A 25,454-nucleotide genomic window follows, 5' to 3' on the forward strand; every position below is an offset into this window, starting at 1 on the left:
GTTGTGCAGGTATTGTTACTTAAATTAGATGACTTTGTTAAAGTTATGAACCAACTTTGACTTTTATGGAAGTTTGTAACAGGCTACTGTGTACTGAGCGACTTGATGCATTGACTTGTTTTGATGTATCACATGCCCATTAATCTTGTATTTGGTACTGAAATAGTTCTCCTAGTGCTGTAATATAACATGAGGGGGTTTAACACCGAGTCTGGTAAACGTGGGTTTTGAGGAGTGTTTGAGTGGTCTGTGTTGTGAAAAAGATGCTGAATCTCTGAAATTAACCTACTCGATTTATGGCTTGTACTGCATTATATAGGTAGGTGATGACATGGTTTACGATGTGTATATGCGTGTATAGCGATAAAAATATGAGGTAGAGAACTTAGTACGAGCACAATGAAGTAATAACCGTGCACAGAAGTTGAGGGGGTGAAGGGTACAATGACGATATTGTGATGTTTCGAGTAGTATTCTAAATGGCGCTCGAGAGTTTCAGGGGTGCAGTGCTGGACGAGCTCACAGGACCGCTGCTCCACCACCCTCAATTGGCCTATTCATCTTCAAAAATGGTTCTCTCATTGATAATTTAAAACGAAACTAAAACCACTGAAGTTTGTAATTCATAAGGGTATAATACGTAACTAAGTTTTATATATATATATATATTCAATTAGTAAGGCATTAATACACATTACTGACAAGGATATAGCCATGTGAACAGCATATTGGACGAATATATGTCTCACTCTACTAACACATTATATTGTTACTCAGTCATTGTATCGATTGACTGTTAAATAGATAGATGGGCAGATGGATATATAAGTAGACAGATATAGGAAGATAATAGATACACCCGTAATATGTCATAGGAATCGAAAATCAGGTCACAACATTTTGAGATGCCCCGCACCTGGAAGTCTGGCACTGCATCTTTGTCCTCATCCACCTTCCCCCTTGTCCCCCCCTCCTTTCCCTTTCCTCCCTCCCCCCACCCCCACCCAAGCGACACCCCATTGGCCCCCCTCCCTCACACCTCATCACTCCCACTATCATCACTCATCTTCTGTCCTGTCATGTTCGAGTGAGTGAGACTTTGGGTGAGAGTGTGAGTGGTCGAGTGATTAAATGTGTGTGAGAGAGAGAGAGAGAGAGAGAGAGAGAGAGAGAGAGAGAGAGAGAGAGAGTCGGAGTGCATGAGTGAGCATATGAGTGGGTGAGTGAAGGGTGGCCTTGGCAAAAGGACCTCCAGGCTTTTTTGTCCCTACTCAGTAACGACCCCACTTTCTCAAGGTATGGCATCCACAGCATTAATATTGTCGACACTATTTTCCAGGTATGCTAAAAATAAAGTGAAGGATGGAGGAGGAGAGGCGAATTAGGAATGCATTTCACCCCGTATTATTTTGCTGTCCTTGCAGATCTCATAAAATAGATGCCTTCGTTATAATCTACCCTGTAACATGCGACCTCAAAATCACCAGTAGGAGTGTTTGCTTTTATTTTGAGTTTTCATATTGTACGTTAAGTGAAAGCATTATACTCTTTTTAGTGTACGTTGGCTTAAAATTGCTGTCTCTCCATCTTGAATGCTGAGTTGTACTAATAAATTAACACTAGAATATGATGCTAGTCACGATGAAGTACTGTGAGAATGTAGAACCATAGTATTTTCGTTTTCCCGCCTCTGAGTTACTTGAAAAGGGCAACAAGAGGACGAGAATTTGGACCAAGCTAAGGTAAAAAGGGTATAGTTTTTTATTTTCATAACCTGATTTCCTACTGCAGGTGGACTTAATATTAGGCTTGTCTCTTTTCTGTCGCCACACTAATTTTGGTCTCTCCACTAACGGGCACAACACGTTTCGAGTCGCATTCTCACTGAACACCCGTCACTATGCACTTATTTACCCTAAGTCTCTGAACAACCATGACACGACACTTACCTATATTAACTCTGATAACAACAACCTCTTTCCTCTTACCTAGGAGTACTATTAACTCTTTCAAAAACTGTCATATTACTTGTGCCCACATTAACTCTCTAAATTATCATCATTATACTCTTGCCTACATCACGTCTAGTAACAACCATCAATTTGCATTTTCTTACAGTATATAAAATATATTAACAACAGTGGTTTTATTCTTAACTGTTCGTAACAATCACCACTCTACTGCTGTCTGTATTAATTATCTCAGCAGCCATCACTTTACTCCTATGTACATTAAATCTCTAAGGCACGGTCCCTGTACTGCTCTCAGTATTACCTTTCAACTTACATCACTTACTCTTATCTACATTAACTCTCACGACAGCTATCGCCTTACTCTTACCTTCTCTTAACAACCATCACACTACTCTTATCAACGTAAACTGTCTAATAACTATCCCTAAACTCTTTCGTACATTAACTCAACAACCATGAATTTCTTATTATCTACTGTACCTTAACTCTCCCAACAACACTGACATTACTCTTACTTACATTAACTCACCCAGCAACCATCATTTTACTCTTATCCGCAAAAACTTTCTCACTGTACTCTTACCGACTTTAAATCCCAAACATATGCTTCTTCCAAACACTCACAAGTCAGCACAGCACCGCCAGCATGTATCACTGCCATAATTTGAGTCATATCCACAGGTGATAAGTTTGCGTCTCAGCGAAAAGTATCCTCAGTATTTTAAGCTTCAGTAGGGTGGGGTAAAGCTCACTAAGGGTTCCAAGCCAACCCCTCTAGTATTGGTTATGTTAATGATTCGTGCGCAGGACATGTTAAGCTTTACTGGAGAGGCATGGAGCCCACAAATAAGTCCAAGGTAACTTCTAATAATGCTAATGTTAATGGATCCAGCGCCAACACAGCAAGCTTTGCTGGGGAGGTAAGGAACTCACTAAAGATTCCATGATAACCGTTCGGGTATTCCTCTTCTCATTGGTTCGTGTGCTGGCCAGTGAGGGAAGATTCGTTGGTTATCATGTTTACAAAAAAAAAAATAAAATAAAATAAAGCAACGACATTGAAAGTGACCAATAGCCCAATCGCGAAAATAAAGGAGAACAAATGGCTAAACACACCAACAAGGCAAACGAGAAGATAGATGGTTCCAGGGCAGGGGGCAATTCAATCCCGCCTGTCGTTAACCGACCCCCCTTAAACTGACTGATTGATTGTTATTGCTATGTACACAGCAAAGGGAACAGTGTGTGTTTGCGTGCTTGTGTGTGTGTGTGTGTGTGTGTGTGTGTGTGTGTGTGTGTGTGTGTGTGTGTGTGTGTGTGTGTGTGTGTGTGTGTGTGTAGGAAGGAGCTTGTGTATGCATATGTTGGAGTTGGTGTATAAGTGTATGGGTAGTTTCTCTCGATTACCGTATGTATATATGAATGTATTTATGCCTGCATGTATGTATATATTTATATTTTGTGTCCGACTCTGGGCATATTCTTTACAGCCAGTTTTCTTAGGTCCAGCAGTCCTACATATTATACACTTCTTCATGTATATATGTATGTATGTATGCATGCATGTATGTATGTATGTATATATGTATATCTGTATGTATTTATGTATGCATGTATGTACAGTTGTGGTTAATAGCTCCAATAATTTCACAGAACCGTGTCAAAAATATGCTACTGAAATATTTGTAAACTAATTAGCAGTAATTAATGGGTTGCTCACTTTGTTAGTCCAGGACATTAATCTTTATTGTATGTGTTTATGTATGTATATATGTATGTATGTACGTATATATGTGTGGAACCTGTGTATTTTTGTATTTATGTGTCCATGTATGTGCACTTGAAATTATTGTTGACCAATGGGGAAAATGTTGGTTACTGAGAATGGTTTGGAGCTTAATGGACAGTGGTAGTGGTGGTGGTTGAAGTGGTGACGGTCGTAATTCTGGTAGTGGTGGTGGTGGTGGTGGTAGTGATGATCGTGGGAGTTGTGGTAGTGCTGGTAATGGTGCGGGTAGTAGTGGTTGTAGATCTAATAGTGACATAGCTGATTGTGACAATGATAGTATTAGTAAGAGTAGTAATTGTGGTATCAGTGTTAGCGACCTGGATAACTCATTGCTATAGAGACACCCCAGAGAGGCTATAACAGGGCTAATATTCTCCACTGGGGGGCTATATATCACACGGCTATAGCTTAGGTCGACACAGATGGCGTGCAGAGGTAGGACAGACAGGGAGAGAGAGAGAGAGAGAGAGAGACTAACAGACACGGATGAAAGACAAACAGATTACAGTGAGAGCAATGAAAAGAACACTTATTTTAGATATGAACTTTTCACATCCCTTCTCCATAGACTGCAATTGTGCTGCCCTCTTGCATGACGTCGTAACTCTTGCTTCTTATCTTCCTTCCTCTTTCCCATTTCTCACCCCCTCCCATCATCTCTTCTGCATTCTTCCATTTTTGACATTGGTTCCTCATCCCCCTATTATCCTTACTCCCTCTCCTTCCCATAGCTGTTCCCTCCCCCCACCTCTCTCTCTCTCTCTCTCTCTCTCTCTCTCTCTCCTGTTCCTTCTTCCCTCCTTTCTCTCGCCTCATCCTTTTCTCCCTTGTTCTCACTTATCTCCCTCCCTCCCATCTGCCCTCCCTCCTCCTCCCTTTCCGTCCATTTTCCCCTCCATTTCTCCCTCTCCTCTTTCCTCCCTCCGTTCCTTACTTCCTTCTCCCTTCCCTCCCTCCCTTGACTTTCTCTGCCTTCCCTATCTTTCCCTGCCTCCTCTTCCCTCCTCCCTCCCCCTCATCTCTGTTTACACCCTCCCTGCTTGCTGTTTACGGCACATTGTAAATTCCTGGCCGCTGAGAGCAGATAATAGATTCTGTGGTGAGCTACCTCTCTCTCTCTCTCACTCTCTCTCTCTCTCTCTCTCTCTCTCTCTCTCCAAATGTATATGTGCATACATGTATCTATACACAGATATGCATACATATACTGTACATATATATATGCTAAAGCATAAATACACTTATTTACATACCTATGCATCCATACACATATACATACCTACAAACACACACACACACACGTCTATATATATATATATATATATATATATATATATATATATATATATATATATATATATATATATATATATATATCTTTATCTATCTATCTATCTATATGAGAGAGAGAGAGAGAGAGAGAGAGAGAGAGAGAGAGAATGTTTTACCAAGAGCAAGCGCACACATACACACGCACACACCCACATAGATTTCAGATACCTACTCTCTCTCTCTCTCTCTCTCTCACACACACACACACACACACACACACACACACACACACACACACATGGACACAGCTCCTTTCACATCAGTCTTCCATTCAACAAGGCAAAGTGATACTATGCTTTATTCACACACACACACACACACACACACACACACACACACACACACACACACACACACACACACACACTCAATGACCCTATTTGCACATGGCTGGCGTTGTCATTGTGTAGGTGAGTGCCTGTGTGTGTATAGCGCCATGTGTAAGAATGAATTGAAGTTGGGTAGGTGTGAGTTAGTTGAGCATATTGACATAGCAGCTGAGGCGTTCGATTTGATCATAACAAGAGGAGCGATCTGTTCTTGCAACTTCCCTTCTAGTTTTCTGAGTTTCGTTTCTGTGTTCAGTGTTGTAGGGGTTACTGTAATTTTTCCTGATTCTCTTAAAACAGTTTATATTTTACCATTATTCTCTGTGTTTGTAAAGCGTTTTTTAAAAGGTGAGGTATAGCTGGGTGAATTCTAGTTAGTTTGGGCTCATTGATAAACTAGCTAGAACGTTCAATTTGAGCGATCTACTTTCGCAGCTGTTCAGTTAATAGTGTGCGCCTCACTTGTTTGTTCAACTGTTTTCAATACCATTCCATGTTCCTTATCCGTTTTTTTTTTATTGCTTTGTGTGTGTGTGTGTGTGTGTGTGTGTGTGTGTGTGTGTGTGTGTGTTTCATGACGATATACCTCAATTTTTATTCGATTTTACCCAAACTTACTGGATAGGTTGAAGGGCAGCCAATGAGTAAACTTATAGTTTTTGAGAACAGTTTGTTAAAGTTAGTTAGTTAGTTAGATTGGGTTTAATGGCCATCACCCACTATTTGGTAAAGGTCAAGGTGACATGGCAGGATGAAGTTAAATAGTTTTTATCCGATTTAGACCAAACTTTGTGAAAGAGATGATGATAAGACAGGAATAAAAGGGTTTGATTCTGAGAACGGTTAGTCAACGGTGAAGGTCACAGGGAAAGTACAAAGGCCAGAGTCTGAGGGCAAGGTCAGCTTAAACAGTTTTGATCTGATCTGAACATTATTGATGGAAATGTTAAGGGTTAACCAAGAGCGAAGGGATTAAATTTTGAGATTTTTCAAAAGTCGCAGGCATAGGCGTACGAGCCAGGGGGGGCTGGGGGGGCTGCAGCCCCCCCAAGATTTGGGCAGACACAAATTTTTTGGGCAGAGTAGCCAATGTAGCAGGGCTATTCAACTGGCAGATCGTGAGCTAAATCCTGTCCTTGAGTGTATTTTCTTTTCATATATGAAATTTTACTTTTCCCTTAAAAAACGAAATGCCATAACGGTCCTTTTCTGTACTTTTTAAAAATATTTCTTAGTTCTTACTGTTTATAAATAAACTATCAGCCAGTGTTGACAGGCTGAGCTGGATGCTCGTGTCCGTACCGTCCGTTCGTAAATTACGTAATAGTGGACAGGCTCATAAGTCATAAACTGTACGTGTCTAGGACGGGAGAACAAGTACACTATGTGTCGGCAGAGTCCTCAAGTCCCGGCCGCCAGTTTGCTCAGGGCTTGAGTGGAAGCTGCACAGTGACACATATCCGGACTTATTCTTTAAAATCCTTAAGTATCACACGATGGTCATGCAGGTGGGAAGCCGTGAAAGGTGTTCACGAGCAAATTGAGAGAATTGTAAAAGCTCTCATTCAGCTAGCAGATGATAAAGATCCCAAGACATACTCTGATAGTCGTGCACTTCTTTCTGCAATCTGTGACTTTGAGTTCATTCTTGGACTCTGTATCCTCAAAGTCATTCTTTCTGAGCAGATACTTACAGTCCAAAAATATGGATTCATCACTGCTCGCCGAAATGCAGATATTACCATCAGGACATTGGGAGAATGTCGTAATGATGATAGCTTTGACAAGATCTGGCAAAGGCCTGACCAAATCAGCCAAAACATAAAATCTTGGATTGAAAACACAAGATTCAACTTCTGTGATGCACGGATACCTCGAAAAAAACCCATCTCGTCGATTGCAAGCCCTTGTAGGAGAATTGACAGGGATGGATGCCCAACCACTGACACCAGTACAGCATCATCGTGTCAACGCTTATTACAATTCAATGGACAAGGTCCTGTCAGAACTGGAAGTTCGTTTCAAGGGTAATGATCAAGATGTTCTGTGTGCTCTTGGTGCCATTGCAATAAGTGATTCACCATCACAAAGTGCCTATGAACTAGTTGCAAACTTTTATGGCCTGGACAAGGATCTGATGGAAGCAGAACAGAGACTTTTCTTTAAGCTTAAGCAAAGGCGACAAAGAGCCTTCCTCAAGACAGCATCAGATGTTGTCCAGTTTCTACACGAAAATGAACTGTCAGAAATGGTACCCGAGTTCATGAAAGTTGTATCTCTTTTGGCTGTCATCCCTGCTACTTCATGTTCAGCAGAGAGGTCTTTCAGTGGACTTCGTAAGCTAAAATCCTACCTTCGCAGCACCATGGGTCAAGCAAGAGTTAGCTGCCTAGCACTTATCAACATAGAAAGAGAATATGCTGCTAGAGTGATTGAAGAAGATATGGACAAAATTATATATGTTTTTGGAAAAAGAAAGGGACGTGAAAAATATTTTTTCTAACTTGATTTTTTCTGTATATATTAACTCTATTATGGATAGGAAAAGAAGCGCTTTATTTTTCTAATCATGTTTTAATTTTGTATGAAGGTGAACTATAATTTACTTCAATTTTTAATAATTACTATATTTATACCATTCAACGATTGCAATTTATTTCAGTAACAGCTATTATTTATTTAGTATATTACATTAAAAAGTATAACCCATACTAATTACTCAGTTCAATTTTATACTGTAGGCTTTATGTAATACTTGTAAATGTGGGTGAAATTTAGCAGTTCAGTTAACCTTAATTTTTACATGGTGTGTAGAATAAATGTGCAATGTCTTCATGAAGTGTGATTTCTTCCTTCACACACACACACACACACACACACACACACACACACACACACACACACACACACATATATATATATATATATATATATATATATATATATATATATATATATATATATATATGTATATATATATATATATATATATATATATATATATATATATATATATATATATATATATATATATATATAATTGCTTGGATTTACAGGCGAAATATATTTCGGGCAGAGAGAGTTCAGCCCCCCCAGATGAGAAGGGTCCCGTACGCCTATGGTCGCAGGGCAAGGTCGGTGTTCGACCCATGTGTCGGTGTGTGAACATAATAATTAATGCAATTCTCATCTGATTTCGAGCAGACTTGGTAGACGAGTTGAGATCCACCCAAGAGTTAGATTTATTGTTCTTTAAAAAATAGGTCAAAGGACAAGATCACATGGCAAAGTCAGCTTAGTTTTTATCAGATGTAAATTAAATCTTGTGGAAGGGGTTAGGCTAAAACAAAGATAAAGAAATTCGACTGTGTGAACATTCAGTGGTCACTGGGAAAGGTCAGAGGTCAGGGTCACTGGGCAAGTATAAGGTTTTAACCACTTCTGTACGAAGACTTTCTTATGTAGTTACAGTAATTTGTGCTATTATTAGGTGATTTTATTTTGGGTGTGAGAGACCCTGATGAAAAAAAGGTTACCGGTAATGTAATATATTAAGTCATTCCTCCAATTCGGAATGCATATCTCCAAGCTAGAAAAAATCGTTTGAGGCTAGAGATATAAACCACGTCATCGGGCTGAAGGGCTGAATAATGAGTGAAACCATGAATGACGGGTGAATATATATGTTGTGCATAACCTCGACTTTGCATAATTCATTGTCTAATTTAGTTTGTAAGGCTTTAATGATTTGTGAGAGTATATGACAAGTGAATATATATAGTTTATGTATGACAGCGGCTTGGCATAACTCATCACCTAATTCCAAGCCGTAATTAGCGGTAAGAAATCAATGATACGCTTCACACTGCGGTTTTAGTCTCCCCGCAGCCGCAATCCGTCTGGCCGCACGCTAATTGTTAACCGCACCCACTTGACCGCACCTGAGAATCGCAGTCGACTCCTGTTAACACTTCCAGGCTTCTGTGACTCACCCTCAGTTGAATAGAATCGTCTTGCTTTGCTGGAATACAGTGCAAGAGCTGTCCCGAGCATGAGAGGACACATGCTTTCACTACACTAACGCATTTTATAGTCTATCATTGTTACCATCAGACGATTTTATTCAGCATGAGAGAAACTGTTGGCACTGGAGGGGTTAGAATAGTCTTCATTCACTCCATCACTACTGGAGGTCGTTTCTAAGTTGAATATAATTGTCCGATAGTCACAAGAATGAAATATAAAAATGAGTGGTCGGATTGAAGGGGTTATCTGCAGTCAACTCTCAACCGCTTCAACACGTGACGCCTTCTGTGGACAAGATTATTATGCTCAGAAAAGCCTTCACCCGACCGAGTTTTTTATTAGCAACCTCTATTACCCCTTTCCCTTCGTAGGTAGTTTATCAGAAGCAGCCGTAATTATGAGGGTGATGAGGACGGGAGGAGGAGAGGGAGACTGCGAACGAGTTGAAGAGATAACGTGCGAGAGTATGTAAGGAAGGAGTAGGGTGTGTCGTGGGAAAAATGTTAATACTTCGCAGGGACTGAAACGCCAGGCGATCCCTTTGTTGAGGTCATCCCTCACAGGATGCGGCATCAAACGATACAATATAGAACCCTAAACAGAAAGGCACTCAGTATAGTACATAACATGACACAGCTATTCGTACCGGGTATTCAGGTGAACCCTATCAGTAACTCCATGGCAGTTAATAACCAAGTCTACCTGAAGCTTCCAAACACTGTGAAAGGACATATTTCATTCAGCTGGAATGAAGGCGTAGGTCGCACAACCTTCCCTCCTCACATCTTAAATCCTTAGTGGTTACCTGCCTTACTGGCCCCTGTGCAGTCTATAGGTATTAATCAGCCACTTTTAACTAGCAAAATCATCCTGCCCGTAAGACACGTTGAAATTTTAAGGGATTAGCCATTTCCTTCATTTAACCCCCTTCAGCACAAGACGTCTTTTCGTAGATGAATGAAATAAGACAGGTAACAAAAAAAAACACGTCACCGTAATGAAATGGTTGATATGAACCCGACCACATTAATTTTTGTACGGATTTTGTATATGTCGACTTACTGAAGTTTATAGTTACAAAATATGAAGACCAGTATTTCTCCACCAGCACTACCTGATTCAGGAGACTAATGTGATGTGAGATGGAAGATTTATACCCATGAAATATGTGTTCATTTAAAAGAGAATAGGTTCGGTCCGACACGAATCCTCTTAAGGTATGAATAGGGACGGAACATACCTAAAGAGGGTCCAAGTCGAGCAGAAAACGTTGCCTCTTCTCATTTAACGATTTCCATTTGTGGGTATAAGTCCTCCAAGTGAATCATTGACGGCATTGGGAAATCAGGATGCAGTATGATGTGAATTTGTATTGTGATATTATAGTGTTGATATGATGGTGTAGTAACCGTATACGTGAGAGAAACGTTGGGACCGTAGGTGTAGTAACCGTATGTGAGGGAGGCTGTACATTGAGAGCTAGAGTGGGTAAAAGATTGTGTGGTTATAACGAGAGAGAGAGAGAGTGACACCAGGCGGCAGAAATATTTCATCCTCCGTCACCCCTCAACAAATTACTACTTGAGCCAGAGAGAGGGAACACACACACACACACACACACACACACACACACACACACACACACACACACACACACACACACACACACACACACACACACACACACACACACACACACACACACACACACACACACACACACACACACACACACACACACACACACACACACACACACACACACACACACACACACACACACACACACACACACACACACACACACACACACACACACGTGTATGTAATTGTATTTCTTCATATACGGTACATAAAGTGTCATCCTGAATACACTTATATATATATATATATATATATATATATATATCATTCAGTCCTGTGGTGGCCCTTCAGGTACGTGGGAATATCGGGCCAAGCTATTCAGGCCAAACATGTGAGAGTGACTCAGTCACTCTTTCCTACGCCGTATTTCATTAGTAATAAAATTAAACAACCTCCAAACTTGAACCATTATGGGCCAAACCCAGTTGGAGCGCCCTTACCTGCTAGATTATCAGGGGTCATATTGTTCTTCATAATTCATGTTAATAATTTCCTGGAGTTCAGGGAATGTAGAGTCATCTGAATGTAGCCACTACATCGAGTAAATAGATGGTGGGCGCCAACTCCACCGAAAGGTGTAATTATGCACTCGTGTATAATCCTATGAACAAGTCCATACATTAAACACATGCATATAAGTTGTTAAACATACACGCTAACATGCATATACATACAAACGCCACTTCGATATACACAGACAACACATGCGTGTAATGTGTGTGTGCGCGCGCGCGCGCACGCACACACACACACACACACACACACACACACACACACACACACACACACACACACACACACACACACACACACACACACACAAACTCAGAGAGAGAGAGAGAGCAGTAAGAGGAGCGGCAGTGTCTCAGTCTGTCACTTGGACGACAAATTACCAGGAGGGGGTTAAACGGGGATCCTCTTACGGAGGGAGGAGGAGGAGGTGGTGAGGGAGGAGGTGGAGGGGGAGAGGGGAGGGAGAGGATGTGGAGGGGGAGAGGGGAGGGGGAAGGGAGAGGAGGGTGAGGGAATAAGGAGGGTATCGGTTGAAGGAAGAAGAGATAAGGAAGGAAAACAGAAACCAGCTATGAGAGAGAGAGAGAGTGAGTCAATCTCTTTAAATCGCCCTCTAGTGTTACCTGAATAAGATATTACGTGGGCCGGGGCGACAGGTGTGTAGGTCCCAATTTAGGACAGGTAAGAGAGGGCATTACGGCCAATTAGGAGCTGTGAGGAGAAAGGGTTGGGCGCCGCATCTGGTTGGCGGAATGCGAGCTTGAATTCCTATTTTTCTTTTATTTGAATTTGTTTGTCTGTCTGTCTCTTTGGTTGGCTGGCTTGGTGCTGTGTGTGTGTGTGTGTGTTTTCCTCAGTTCTTCTTGTTCCTTTCCTGTCTATTCCTTTTGTTGCTTCTTCTTCTTTTTCTTCTTTCATCATTCTATCTCTCTACTTGTTTTCAATTCTTTTTATTCCTCTGTATATGTTTGTTTGTTTGCCTATTCTTGTCTGTATACCTCATTCACCTCTGTTTCTTTCATTCGTTCCTTTACTATTTACTCTCTCTCTCTCTCTCTCTCTCTCTCTCAAACCTGACACCCCTTTCACTCCAGCCTCTTCTATTTCCCCTTCTGTCATCCTGTCCCATATGTCTGGTTCTTACTCTTCTTTCATTCCTGTAATTACTTTCATTTTCCTTCCAACTTTCCCTCCCTCCCTCCCTCCTTCCTCCTCCTCCTCCTCCTCCTCCTCCTCCTCCTCCTCCTCTTTCTAACATTTCTTTTGTTTCTTTGATCTTTCTCTTCATTTGTTTATTTTTTAAGGCATCCCATTTCGTTCTTGTAACTTGTCTTTCCGTTTATCTTCTGTCTCCTCTTTTTCGTTTTCCTAATTTCCTTTTATTCTTCTTGTTATCTCTTTTCAGTCGTCTGTCTTCTTTTTTTTTCTCTAATCTCCTTTCATTCTGCAAACTTCTCATTCTCACCCTTCCTTTCACTTCCTGTCTCTCTCTTTTTCAATTGCCCCTTCCCGTCAAACTTTTCTTCATTTTACTTCAATCGTCTCTTTTCATTTTCTTATTTTCATTTTCTTACAGTATAATCTGCTTACTTTAAATGGATTTCTGTACCTACTCCGGTTTTCTTTTCTTTTTCTTCCTAATCTTTTTTTTCATTGTTATAATTCTCTTTTCACTCTTATTCTTTCATTTATCTTCTTACCGTGTCAGTTCTTACTCATACTCTTCTGTTTTCCACTCCCCCCCCCCCTTTCTCTTTCCTCATACCTCTCATTCATCATCCTTACTGTCTTTGGTCCATCTTCCGCCACTCTCTCTCTCTCTCTCTCTCTCTCTCTGAATAACCACCCTATCACCAACACACAATAAACCATCCTAAACCGCACGAGATGAAAACCCTCCCCTATCGCACTACGAGATCTGCCACTGAAACCCGCCCGCTCCAGGCCAAAACAGTGTGATATCTCAGTCAGCGGGACGGTTCCTGTGTTTACATTGGCCTGGCGTGTGCAGATCCTTCCTCATCTCGTCCCTGGTTCATCTCGCACCGCCCTGGTATCAAATTGGCAGTATTACTGTGTGAAAAAGTAATAGATCTATCAAACATGGATGATGTTATGGAAAAAAAAAAAAATCCAAAGTGGGATGATCTTGCGCGAAAAAATAATGATCGCGCGAAAATACCATCTGTTAGGTGATATGGATCCCTGCGTTAGGTATAATTTTTTCTCGGGCGTAAGTCTTTTCTCCTCGTTCGTAATTGGCAGTGTTACCCGGTAGCCGAGGACAATCAGGCAATCACGCAGCCACTCAGATCGCTCGTGGAGATAAGGCCTGACCTCCCCCCGACTTCAATTGAGATAGCGTTTAAGATAAGGAAGGTAATTGCGTAGCGACCGTCCCAAGTTGCCGCCCTGCAGACATGGGGTGTAGTTTGAGAGCCTGATATTTTTATGTTTAGGGCGATACAAATAACATTATTGATAGCGCAAATTGGTAGGCTACATTTTGGGGTAATGTCGGGATGGCTAAGAATGAAAAATAGGATGAGAGAGGTGTTCTGATGTGTTATTTATTCTTCGAAAGCAGGGTATTACCGCAGTTACGGACAGCACCCTCTCAAGTCTTTCTTTTTCTTCTTCTTCTTCTTCTTCCTCATCGTCTTCTTTTTCTCTGTTTCTGTTTCTCCATCATCATCTTCCTCCTTCTCCTCCTCCTCTTCCTCCTCTTTTTCTTCTTCGCAGGCAAAGTTACTGTTTAAGGTAAAATTACTTATGGTCCGGTAAGGTTAGGCTAAATTAGATTTTTGTTTTTGTTTTTTTGTATTAGCGACAGTATCGAGGGTTAAAAATATGTCCAAGTAACTTACGAAGCATGAGTATCTAAACTGCAAATTTATCGAAAATAACTCCCATCACAAGTAGTAAACCGAGGCCTAGTTTGGTATGGTATTCGAATTTTGAGCAGCATGGATTATTAGTAGAGAGATTTGTTAGGGTTTTAATTTTGAGTAATGTTGGGATGGGTAAAAATAAGACAAGCATTCAGGGTAGTCCATATATTACACCGCCCAAATTTGGTGTGTTGCGGGAACGTCTCAGCGTTAACAGTGTTTACCTCGTATAATTTTCTTCCAATAATTATTTTCATGATTAAAATGTCTCCCTTTATCTTCCACTGTTTGCATGACTGACTTCAGTTTTCACGAATGAGCGAAAATGTCTTCGTTCTTCACAAAAGCAGACAGCCATCCCCATAATGCAAAAATTGATATGTTTAAGATTTGTGCTACCCTGTGTTCTAAAAAAAGGTATTATTATCCAATATGAGATCGTTTGAAGACGGGGGTTATTAGAATATGACGGATGATAGTACAGTATAGCCTACTCTATTAACACAGTTAAAAGCATACGTAAATATCAAGACTAGAGGCATTCAAAGCCTTCACCTACTATTAATTACTGCTATAACTACTGTTATCATTATCATTATCATCATTATCATTATCTTCATCACCTCATACTTCTTCCCAATAATGAATAGGATGGAGAGGATGCAGATATACTGATACGAAAAGGAAATTGTAAATTTAGTGTAATTATTTCCACAGTTGCTAGTGAATTATTAGTCTTCACCTATTACGTACGTGGAGACTATCGCTGGTATTATTCTTATTCCCGCCTCAGAGTCTCGCAACGATTCCAGGAGAACCTGAGACTGCACGAGGAATCTGAAGGGCCCAAGTTATGTGTCCTTGCATGGGCCATTGCTTGTAGGGGAAAAAAAATCCAAATCCCCTATGTGCAGTGGAAGGGCATGTCAGAAGGTCATATCAGTATTATGTTGTGAACGAGATAAGTTGGTTGTGTCTACTGGAGATGACTGTGCAAGGAATCTGAATGGCCCAGGTTATGTGTCCTGGTATGGGCCATTGCTGATAGAGGAAAAAATCCAAATCCTCCCAATGGGGTCAAGATCACTGTAAGAAACAGTAGGTGGAGGCTAGTGACTGTCCGTAGAATAGTTACAGAGTTCTAGTTATTATAATTATTATTGTTGTTGTTACTATTATTAATATTATTGTTATTATTATTATTATTATTATTATTATCATTATATTTTTTTTTTAATATGTTGCTTCATCATCATCTTCACTAGAGTCATGATTCCCCACACAGGTATGACCTCGCCAGCGGGTCAAGGGCGCGTGAACCAGTTAGGAGGCGTGTACATCAACGGCCGCCCTCTGCCTAACCACATAAGGCTCAAAATAGTGGAGATGGCCGCAGCGGGGATACGCCCTTGTGTCATCTCCAGGCAGCTCAGAGTCTCCCACGGCTGCGTCTCAAAGATTCTTAATAGATACCAGGTGGGTGGGGGGGTGAAGGGGTGAGGAGGGAGGGGGTGGGTGGGTGGATGAGTGGGTGAGTTTAAGAGTAAATGGGCAGGTGAATGCATGCGTGGGTGGGTGGGTGGGTGGATGAAAGGGATAAGCAGGTGAATAAGTGGGTGAAGGGTGGGTGAGTATGGGTGAATGTTGGTGAGTGGGTGAGGATGGGTGGGTGTGGGTGAGTGGGAATGGTCGAATGAGTGGCTGAGAGTGGGTAAACATGGGTGAATGAGTGTGTTGGGGTGGGTAGGTGGATAAGTGGGTGATGGAGCGTGGCTATGATTGTGAGCGAGTGTGATGTGGGTGACTGAATTGGTTTTGGGGTTATAAATGAAGGCATATAAGGATGGGTGGAGCTGCGTGAGTGAGGATGAGTGAGGTGAGTAAGAAGGATGAAGGTGGGCGATGGAGATTGGTGAGTAAAAAAGTGTAAGAATGAGTGAGTTAGTGGATAGGTGAGAATAAGTAGATATGGGTGAGGGTGGGCGGGAGGCTGGGTGAGGGTGGGTGAATGAAATGAGTGGATAACTTAAGAGTGATGAAGGTGAAGATGAGTAAAGGGTAAGAGTGGGTGAGTGTAGCTGAGAGATGGATGATGGGATTAGCCGAAGTGGTGAATGAAGTAGCTTGGATGAGTGAGTGGATGAGTGTGAGTGAGGAGGGGGGAGAGGGAGGGTGGATTAGTGCGTGAGGGTGAGTGAGAGGGTGGCATCAATGTTGGTAGTTGTAAGTGACGAGATAATGGTGGTAGTGGCAGTAATGCTAGTCGTTGTGGTAATGTGGTAGGAGCTGTAATGTTGGTGGTTGTAAGTGACATGGTCATTGTGGTAGTGCTAGTAATGTTGGTAGTTGTGATTTGGTTCTGGTGGCAGTGGTAATAATATTGGTAGTAATGGTGGCAGTGGTAGCAATGTTGGTAGTTATAAGTAGTCGTGATGGTAGTGGGCATAATTTTGGTAGTTTAACGTGACGATGGGTTTAGTAGTAATGTTGGTAGTTGATGGTGGTAGAGTGTAAATCGTGGCTCATGTTATAGTGTTGGTAGTTGTAGGCGACCTGGTACTATTGGTAGTGACAGATGTTGGTAGCTGTGTGACGCGTTAATGCTGGTAGTGGCAGTAGTGTTGGTAGGTGTGGTAATTGTGATAGTGGCAGTAGCGTTGGTAGTTGTAGTAACTGTGGTAGTGGCAGTAATGTTGGTAGGTGTGGTAGTTGGTGGTTGTGGTAGTAATGTTGGTAGGTGTGGTATTTTGGTGGCAGTGGTAGCAATGTTTATAGGTATGATATTTTGGTGGTAGTAATGCTGGTAGGTGTGGTATTTGGTGGTAGTGGTAGTAATGCTGGTAGGTGTGGTGTTTGGTGGCAGTGGCAGTAATGTTGGTAGGTGTGGTATTTGGTGGTTGTGGTAGTAATGTTGGTAGGTGTGGTATTTTGGTGGTAGTGGTAGTAATGTTGGTAGGTGTGGTATTTTGGTGGTAGTGGTAGTAATGTTGGTAGGTGTGGTTATAGTGGTAGTAATGCTGGTAGGTGTGGTGTTTGGTGGTAGTGGTTGTAATGGTGTTAGTTGTCATAAATGTGGTAGCGTGCACTATAGGTTCCTACCAGCAGAGTAAGTGGTAATGCTGGTAATTGTGGTAGGTGTAGTAGTGGTAGTTGTAGTGCATATTGTGATCGTCGCTGAGGAGGGATGTAATGTGAGTGGTTCATTGATCAGCCGAAGATGGAACGAGGATGTGCTTGGGTAATAATAATGATGTGTAATAAAAAGTGTTCATGAAGATAATTTTTACTGTATTTTTTTATTGACAAATTTCTCTTTTACCATCTACTTATGTTTGCTCTAAATATTCAAATCTTTAATTCTCCGAAAAGACAAAAACTTCTGTTTAATCACCTAACTTAGCTTTACTTCTCTTAAGCTAACGAAACCTAACCCAGCCCTAACTAACCTTATCTTTAACTGTCTAGCCTAATAAAACCAGACTTAACTGACCTACCTTAGTCCTACTTAATCAAATCCAACTCGTCTCAAGCTGAGCTAACCTTAGCCAGCCTAACCTAACCTAGCATAGTCACTGAACAATATTCCTCATACCCTAAACCAATCAGTCCATCCTGACCTAACCTTCTCCAACCCAGCCCAACCTTATTTAACCTAACCTAACACAGTCTAACGTAACATAACCAACCCAGTCGTCCCCAATCCGATCCAGTCCAACCCAGCCCTATCCATTTCAACCCAGTCCAACCCAACCCAGTGCAACTCAACCCAACCTTTACCAACCCAACCCAACCATACCCATTTCACCTCAGCCCAACCTAACCCAGCCCAACCCTACCCATTTTAACCCAACCCAACCAAACCAAACCCAGTTCATCCTAACCCAGCCTAACCTAACCTAACCTCTAACCTAATCTCTTCGCCCTTCTCCTCCGCCCCCTGCAGGAGACGGGGTCCATACGTCCCGGGGTCATAGGGGGGTCCAAGCCCCGAGTGGCCACGCCCGAGATAGAGAGGAAGGTGGCCGATTATAAGAAGGAGAATCCCGGAGTGTTTTCGTGGGAGATACGGGACAGGTGGGTGAGAAATAGATAGATAGATTGATGATTGATTGACTGATAGCTAGAAATGTACAATAGATAGAGATATAGGTAGATACACAGGTAAGTAAATAGACAAAGATAGATAGGTTTGTAGATAGATAGATAGAGAGAGACAGAGAGGAGAGAGTTCATTTAATCTTAAGAATGACCCTGGTTTCCTATTTCTTAGAGCTAGACGATTGTGATGAAGAAAAGCCTCATTACAGACATTATGTTATTTGTCGTACTTCATGGGTAGTGAAAAGGCATAAAAATAACCATGGGAATGTTACCTATATGCTGACTGGGGTATTTGGACCGTGGGAGTAAAAAGTGCGGTAATCACAGAAGGGTAACTTAAATAGGCATAGGTAAGAAAAATGACAACACCGACGCTTGTATTCTCGTCGGCTAAGGAAGCTCCGTAACGCCTCTTCCCTAGCGATTTATTTTTGGATATGGCTGGTTAACTTTCTCTGCAATATTTATGCAGAGCATGGCGATATTCGGACTGTTTATGTACGAGTAACACGGAGTAGGTCAGTAAGGTGTTATAAGCAAAATAAGTTGCTTTGGAAAAAGTGATAGGGAACTTCCTTGACCGACGAGAATACGACGAGATACTGGAAGGATTTCTATAATGCGGAAGAGGACAAGTTGCTTAGGTAAAGGTGTTAGGGAGCTTCCTTAAACCGACGAGAATACGAGTTCAAGTCTCCTATTACCCCCAGCGAGTTGTAGGGTCCCGGGGCTAGGCTACCGCAGTCCTGAACACAATTGCCTGGCCTGCGCCTCTCTATTAGCTATCAAATGACCTAAAATTCTCCAGCTGATTAGATGCTCACAACACATGACCTTCACTCTGACTGGAATTTTAGCTACTGAGAAAGGGCATAGGCTGATTGGAGCATCTTAATGTTTACCTCTGTTGTATTGGTGATTCTGTCTCTCTCTCTCTCTCTCTCTCTCTCTCTCTCTTTCTAGTACTCAGTCGCCTCCCCTTCATCTCCCCCCTCACCCCGTCCTCCTCTCAGGTAACCAGACGCCCAGGTAACCACAGGTGTCTCAATAAGGCATGAATAATCGATAATCCGGCATACCTCAACCACCCTGACCCCTCTTCACTGCTGTTGTATGCCCGAGCGACACTGGATCTAATTATCGGGTTATTCACAGCTGGGACGATTATCAACTTATTCACACCCTACAATTATCAGTTATTCACACCCAATAATTAACCCGTTATTTACCTTTACCTGTGCAAATGGGCCGTGGCTAATTAGTAATAGGGAAGCTGGTCCAATTAAATCTGGGCGTGACGGGACTATAGAGTTAATGCATCACTTGGAGTCTCTAAGGCCGCCGACCGCTGCCTACAGGGACCATATGGTGTGGGGCGGGGAGGTTGGTTGGTGTGTGGAGTGGGGGTGGGGTGAGGTGGAGTGGGGGTGGGGTGAGGTGGAGTGGGTGTGGGGTGTGTGGAGTGTGTATGCGTGTGGGATGGGAGGTGAGTGGAGTGGGTGTGGGTGTGGGATGGAGTGACGGGTAGGTGTGAGGTGAGAGGTGTGTGGGATGGGTGTGGGGTGACAAGCGTGTGGACTGGGTGTGGGTGTGGGGTGACGGGTGTGTGGGCTGGGAGTGGGTGTTGGGTGACGGGTGTGGAGTGTGTGTGAGGTGGCGGGTGTGTGGAGTAGGGTGGATGTTGGGTGACTGGTGTGTGGAGTGGGGTGGATGTTGGGTGACGGGTGTGTGGAGTGGGGTGGATATTGGGTGACGGGTGTGTGGAGTGGGGTGGATGTTGGGTGACGGGTGTGTGGAGTGGGGTGGATGTTGGGTGACGGGTGTGTGGAGTGGGGTGGATGTTGGGTGACGGGTGTGTGGAGTGGGGTGGATATTGGGTGACTGGTGTGTGGAGTGGGGTGGATGGGTGACGGGTGTGTGGAGTGGGGTGGGTATGGGGTGACGGGTGTGTTTAGTGGAGTGGGAGTGGGGCGACGGGTGTGTGGAGTGGGGTGGTGGTGGGGTGAAGGGTGTGTGGAGTGCGGTGGTGGTGGGTTGACGGGTGTGTTGGGTGAGGAACGAGGGGTGCATGAAGCGAGGCGAGTGTGGGATAAGGAGAGGGGTGTGAGGTGAGAGGGTTACTGGAGTGAGGGAAGAGGGGTGTAGGATGAGGAGTGTGTGGGCTGAGGAACGAGATTGTAGGGTAGGGGGTGGGGTGAGGAGGGAGAGTATTGGGTTATGGGGTAGATATGTGGTTAAAGAGAGGGGTGAGAATTACAAAGGAAATACATATATATAGATACATAGATACACAGACAGAATGATTGATTGATAAATACAGTATCTTTTGCATGAATGGTCTTCCAAATACTTTTAACATTCCTGGTGACAGATTTCTGCTCCTGGTTTAATACTACAATACTTCTACCAAGAGGCTTTAGTAAAACCCGTAGAGAAGGCTGTTTCTTGTATTCACGCCGACTCGCACACGTCGCACATTATCAAGGGACTGAGAGTAAAGACATAGTGATCGGATATATATACACTTCATGTGGATCACAGAAACAGGTATACAACCAACAGGAAGTGAGGGGGGGGGAGATTATTCGGGGGGGGGGTTATGGTAATCAACCATTGTGAGTCGGGGGAATATGAGGGATGTCATCACTCCATCACAGACTTCGTATGGAGAGGAATAGTTTGGGATGGTGGGATGACTGCGAATTCCCTTGTCAGTAGTTTCGTCCTGGAGGCCTTATCCTTGATGAGAATGGATTCTAATTTGTCTTGGCGTCTCGTATCTTGAGCCTGCCTGATGGCCTGTGTGTTCTCTTCCATCATTTGTCAGGCCAGATGGGTATTGTGGCAGTCGTGTGTGTTTTAGGGGTACCATTTTGCAGGTGAAATGTTATTCTTCGACCAAGCTTGGTGGTTGAATATCCTATTCATGAAGAAGGGAGTCACAGTTCCCTAGTTTGCAAGTGTATTAATACACAAGGTGACTCTTCTGCAGGTCCGATGTTTGTTTCGTTGGGTTATTTTTCAATATTAGATTGCAAATTTTCTTGTTTTTATAACAAATAGCGAAGTCGATGGTGTCTTGGACCTTGATTGGTTTGACGTATCAGCGGGTCAGCTGTTTCATTATACTTTTTTGTGTTTTGTATTCAGGATGCATGTGATCCTTGTAAAATAACTGTATTCGTTGTCAATCCTGGTCTGCTTTCTTTTCGGTTTGTTGGTACCATTTTTCTATTTCATTTTTTTACTACCCTATTAACATATCGGTTGGAATACCCATTGTTCACAAGGACCTGAGTGGCTCCACGTATAGCTTGCTAAGTGGCGCCCCAACCACATGAGTGTTAGAGGGCCGTCCTGACGTGGGCCCTGACGGTGGAGTCCTTGTATCGGTGGGGACACTCACTTTCTCCATTACGGCACAATTTCTGGGCTCATTATTACTACTGGATCTAGCGTTGACAGCAAGTTCCCGTTCCTGTATGTGCTTGTCCAGCAGAGCCCAGCAGATTCCATACAAGCGTGTACACACAACCAACTTTTTCTTTATTTCTTATTACACCATCACATCCGTCGTGAATGTGGTAACCGCAGCATGCTTTATTATGTCAGGTACAGTATTAGCTCCGAAGTGGTGATATTTGAGAGTGAGGGGCGTCATTACCTATGTGTAAAAGGACTACTGAACCTCTGGAAACGGACTGTCGTGTCATTCTCTCTGTCTCTCTTTCCTCTCTCCACCTATCCTTTCTTCTCCCTTCCTCTCTCACTCTCACCCCTTTCCCCCTGCTCTCTCCCATCTTTTCTCTCCTTTTCCCAATACACCATCCTTTCCTTTTTCCTTCCCTTCCTCTCCACGTCTTCCTGTCTCCCCTTCCTTTTCTCTCCTCTCTCTCTCTCCCTCCTTCTTCTTCTTCTTCTTCTTCTTCAATCTTCCCGTTCCCATCTCTCCTTCGCCTTCCCCCTCCCTCTCTCTCTCCGCCCCCTCTCCTCCCGGGTCAAAAATCCGTCCTATTGTCTAGCGGAGATGACTAGCCCGCTCCACTTCCCCCTTCCTGTCTCCCCCTCCCCTTCCCCCTCCATTCTCTCCCCCACACCTCCAGCCAGCCTCTCCCCCTCCTGTCTCCTCCACCCCCTCCTGTCTCCTCCACCCCCTCCTGTCTCCTCCTCCACGGTCTGTCCACATCTTTTGTCCCTCTTTATCGCCCTTTTTGCCTGCCTTCTCCCCATCCTCACAAATTGGTTCTCATGCCTCCTGTCTCCCTCCTTTTCTAATGGGATGGCGGTGCATGAGGGAGGACGGCTGGGAGTGGCAGTGGCAGTGGCGATGGCATTAATTTCCATCCGCACGACGGGTGCGACTTGTGGTGACCGAACATGGTATTCATCACTTAAAGCATTTGATCTGCCCACTGACTTCACAGGGGTTATAAATGCAGATAACCAATTATGGGTTTATAATTTGAAGAGGTGAGGCTCTGTGGCTTTCATTTCCCTGCACGCTATGAACAGTGGATCTGCAGCTGGGTTCAGACTAAGATAATGGTACAGTTCATAACGCCTACATGTTCATTTGCCACGCAGGACCAATGACCAAACTCCAACAGCAAAGATGCCCACCTAACGTGTGGACGGGCCTTCAGTCATGATCGACAAGCTTGCCATGGAGACGCTTTTTAGATGAAGTCTGGGAACTGGTGTTTAACTGTTTGTCTTAGCAATCTGTTTATCTGTCTGATAGATAAAAAGAGAGAAAGATAGGCACATAGATAATCAGACATATCTGGACACATCTGTAGATAGTCTAACAGGCTGATGTATTGTTCGGCTGAGAGTAGGACTGACATATGGTTGTTGTGGGATGAAAAAAAAATCAGCATTAGATTTACAAAGGCCATTTGCAATTGTCTGGTTTAGCCTTGATTGAGTCAATAAATGCTCCCGTAGCAGCAAAACTTAAATGCTCTTCAGTATTAGCACTATCCAGTACTGATGATAAAGTTACCTTCGACTGCCTCGTAGCCTATTCGTTTTGTTCCGGTGCTTCGAATCGACGTTATGGTGAGTTTGGACCGGTTCGATTCGCTGCTTAGCCATTGTCCATCATTAAAATAATCGCTGTTTTTTCATGAGACACACCGGCTTACGTAATTAGTAAGAGACACACACACACACACACACACACACACACACACACACACACACACACACACACACACACACACACACACACACACACACACACACACACACACACACACACACACACACGAGATAAAACAAACACTGACCTGTAATACCCTACACGGAAGAACATAAGCTTCGGGTAAACTCTCAACTCTTACCTGGGAAATGACAGGTGTTATGGCTGTACTGTTGCGCTGCCTCTAGAACTGGAGAATGTAAAACTCGAATAATGCAGGTCTTTTTCTTGGGGAAGATCGGGACTTAGCAAAGTTGATTCTCTGCCTTAATGCTCCTCGTGTGGTCAGTAGGTAAAAATCATAAGTCTTCTTTTGCTGATACGTAGGCTCTTGGGTGTTTAAAGGTGCTACAGATGATGATATTTAGATGAGAGACATCCTATCTGTCATTGTTATTGGCGTTTCTCTCTCTCTCTCTCTCTCTCTCTCTCTCTCTCTCTCTTCCAACCGTGCACCCTCTTCCCCCCTTCCCCCACTCCTCACCTCTTCTCACCCCCCCCCCCACATCTTCCTACTCCCACCGTTTGCCTCTTCACACTCTCCCCTAACCTCTCCCTACCCTCTTCTTACCCTACCACATCCTTTTCTTACCCCTCCCCACCCTCCTCTTACTCCTCCACATTTTCTTCTTACCCCTCCCCACCCTCCTCTTACTTCTCCACATTTTCTTCTTACCCCTTCCCATCCTCCTCTTACTCCTCCCCATCCTGCTCTTACTCCTCCACACTTTCTTCTTACCCTTCCCCACCCTCCTCTTACTCCTCCTCACCCTCCTCTTACCCCTCTACACCCTCCTCTTACCCCTCCACACCCTCTTCTTACCCCTCTACACCTTCTTCTTACTCCTCCACACCCTTTTCTTAAGTCTCTCCACCCTCCTCCATCCCTCCACACCCTCCCTCGCCTCTCCCTCTCCCCTCTACACGCAGCAAGACGGAGAAAGAGAGAGGCTGCCAGTCAAAACAGCGACAACAGCATGCAATATTCCAGCATATTTCTTGCAACACGACCAACATATGCGCGAACCCACTTATACGTACATATTCATACACATACCTCCTGGATATGTATACTGGGGGAGGGGTGTAATTTGTGCCCACAGTTTGGATACGTACACATACACAGGTTGCAGATGTGTATGTTCTTGTGTGTACTGCTTGGATATGTGTACTTTTAGTGCATTCTTTAGGAGTATATTCTGTGTACGTATCTTCCATGACATTTCTCCTTCTTCTGTGTTATTTTACTTGCTTTCGTGTTATTTTACCTGCTTTTGTGTTATTTTACTTGCTTTCGTGTTATTTTACCTGCTTTCGTGTTATTTTTCCTGCTTCTGTGTTATTTTTCCTGCTTCTGTGTTATTTTTCCTGCTTCTATGTTATTTTACCTGCTTTCGTGTTATTTTACCTGCTTTCGGTTTATTTTACCTGCTTTCGTGTTATTTTACCTGCTTTCGTGTTATTTTACCTGCTTCTCAGTCCCTCTTACTCCTACTCTTCTCCCTCTCCTTCCTTTTTTTTTTCTATCTTCCCACCATTTATGTAAGTGAGAATAGGATTTATGATGATGATGATGATGATGGCGTGGATATAATTATGTTAATGGTGATATATCCATGTAAGTGCTTTGGTTTAGGGAAGAAATTATTGTAC

At 43.1% G+C, this 25,454-nt stretch overlaps 1 protein-coding gene across 1 annotated transcript in view; it reads left to right on the forward strand.

Annotated features, from left to right (window-relative positions):
- LOC145399660 (paired box protein Pax-7-like) overlaps positions 1 to 25,454 on the forward strand; it is a 129,240-nt gene that overhangs the window by 36,259 nt on the left and 67,527 nt on the right. Inside the window, exons 2-3 of the mRNA XM_080272201.1 lie at positions 15,783 to 15,973; positions 18,441 to 18,571. Coding sequence (XP_080128327.1) covers positions 15,783 to 15,973; positions 18,441 to 18,571 — 322 coding nt within the window. The remainder of the gene's footprint in view (positions 1 to 15,782; positions 15,974 to 18,440; positions 18,572 to 25,454) is intronic.

The sequence above is a fragment of the Coenobita brevimanus genome, chromosome 50 (genome assembly GCF_032717465.1).
Source record: "Coenobita brevimanus isolate Jiangsu-jjx chromosome 50, ASM3271746v2, whole genome shotgun sequence".
Taxonomy (NCBI): domain Eukaryota; kingdom Metazoa; phylum Arthropoda; class Malacostraca; order Decapoda; family Coenobitidae; genus Coenobita; species Coenobita brevimanus.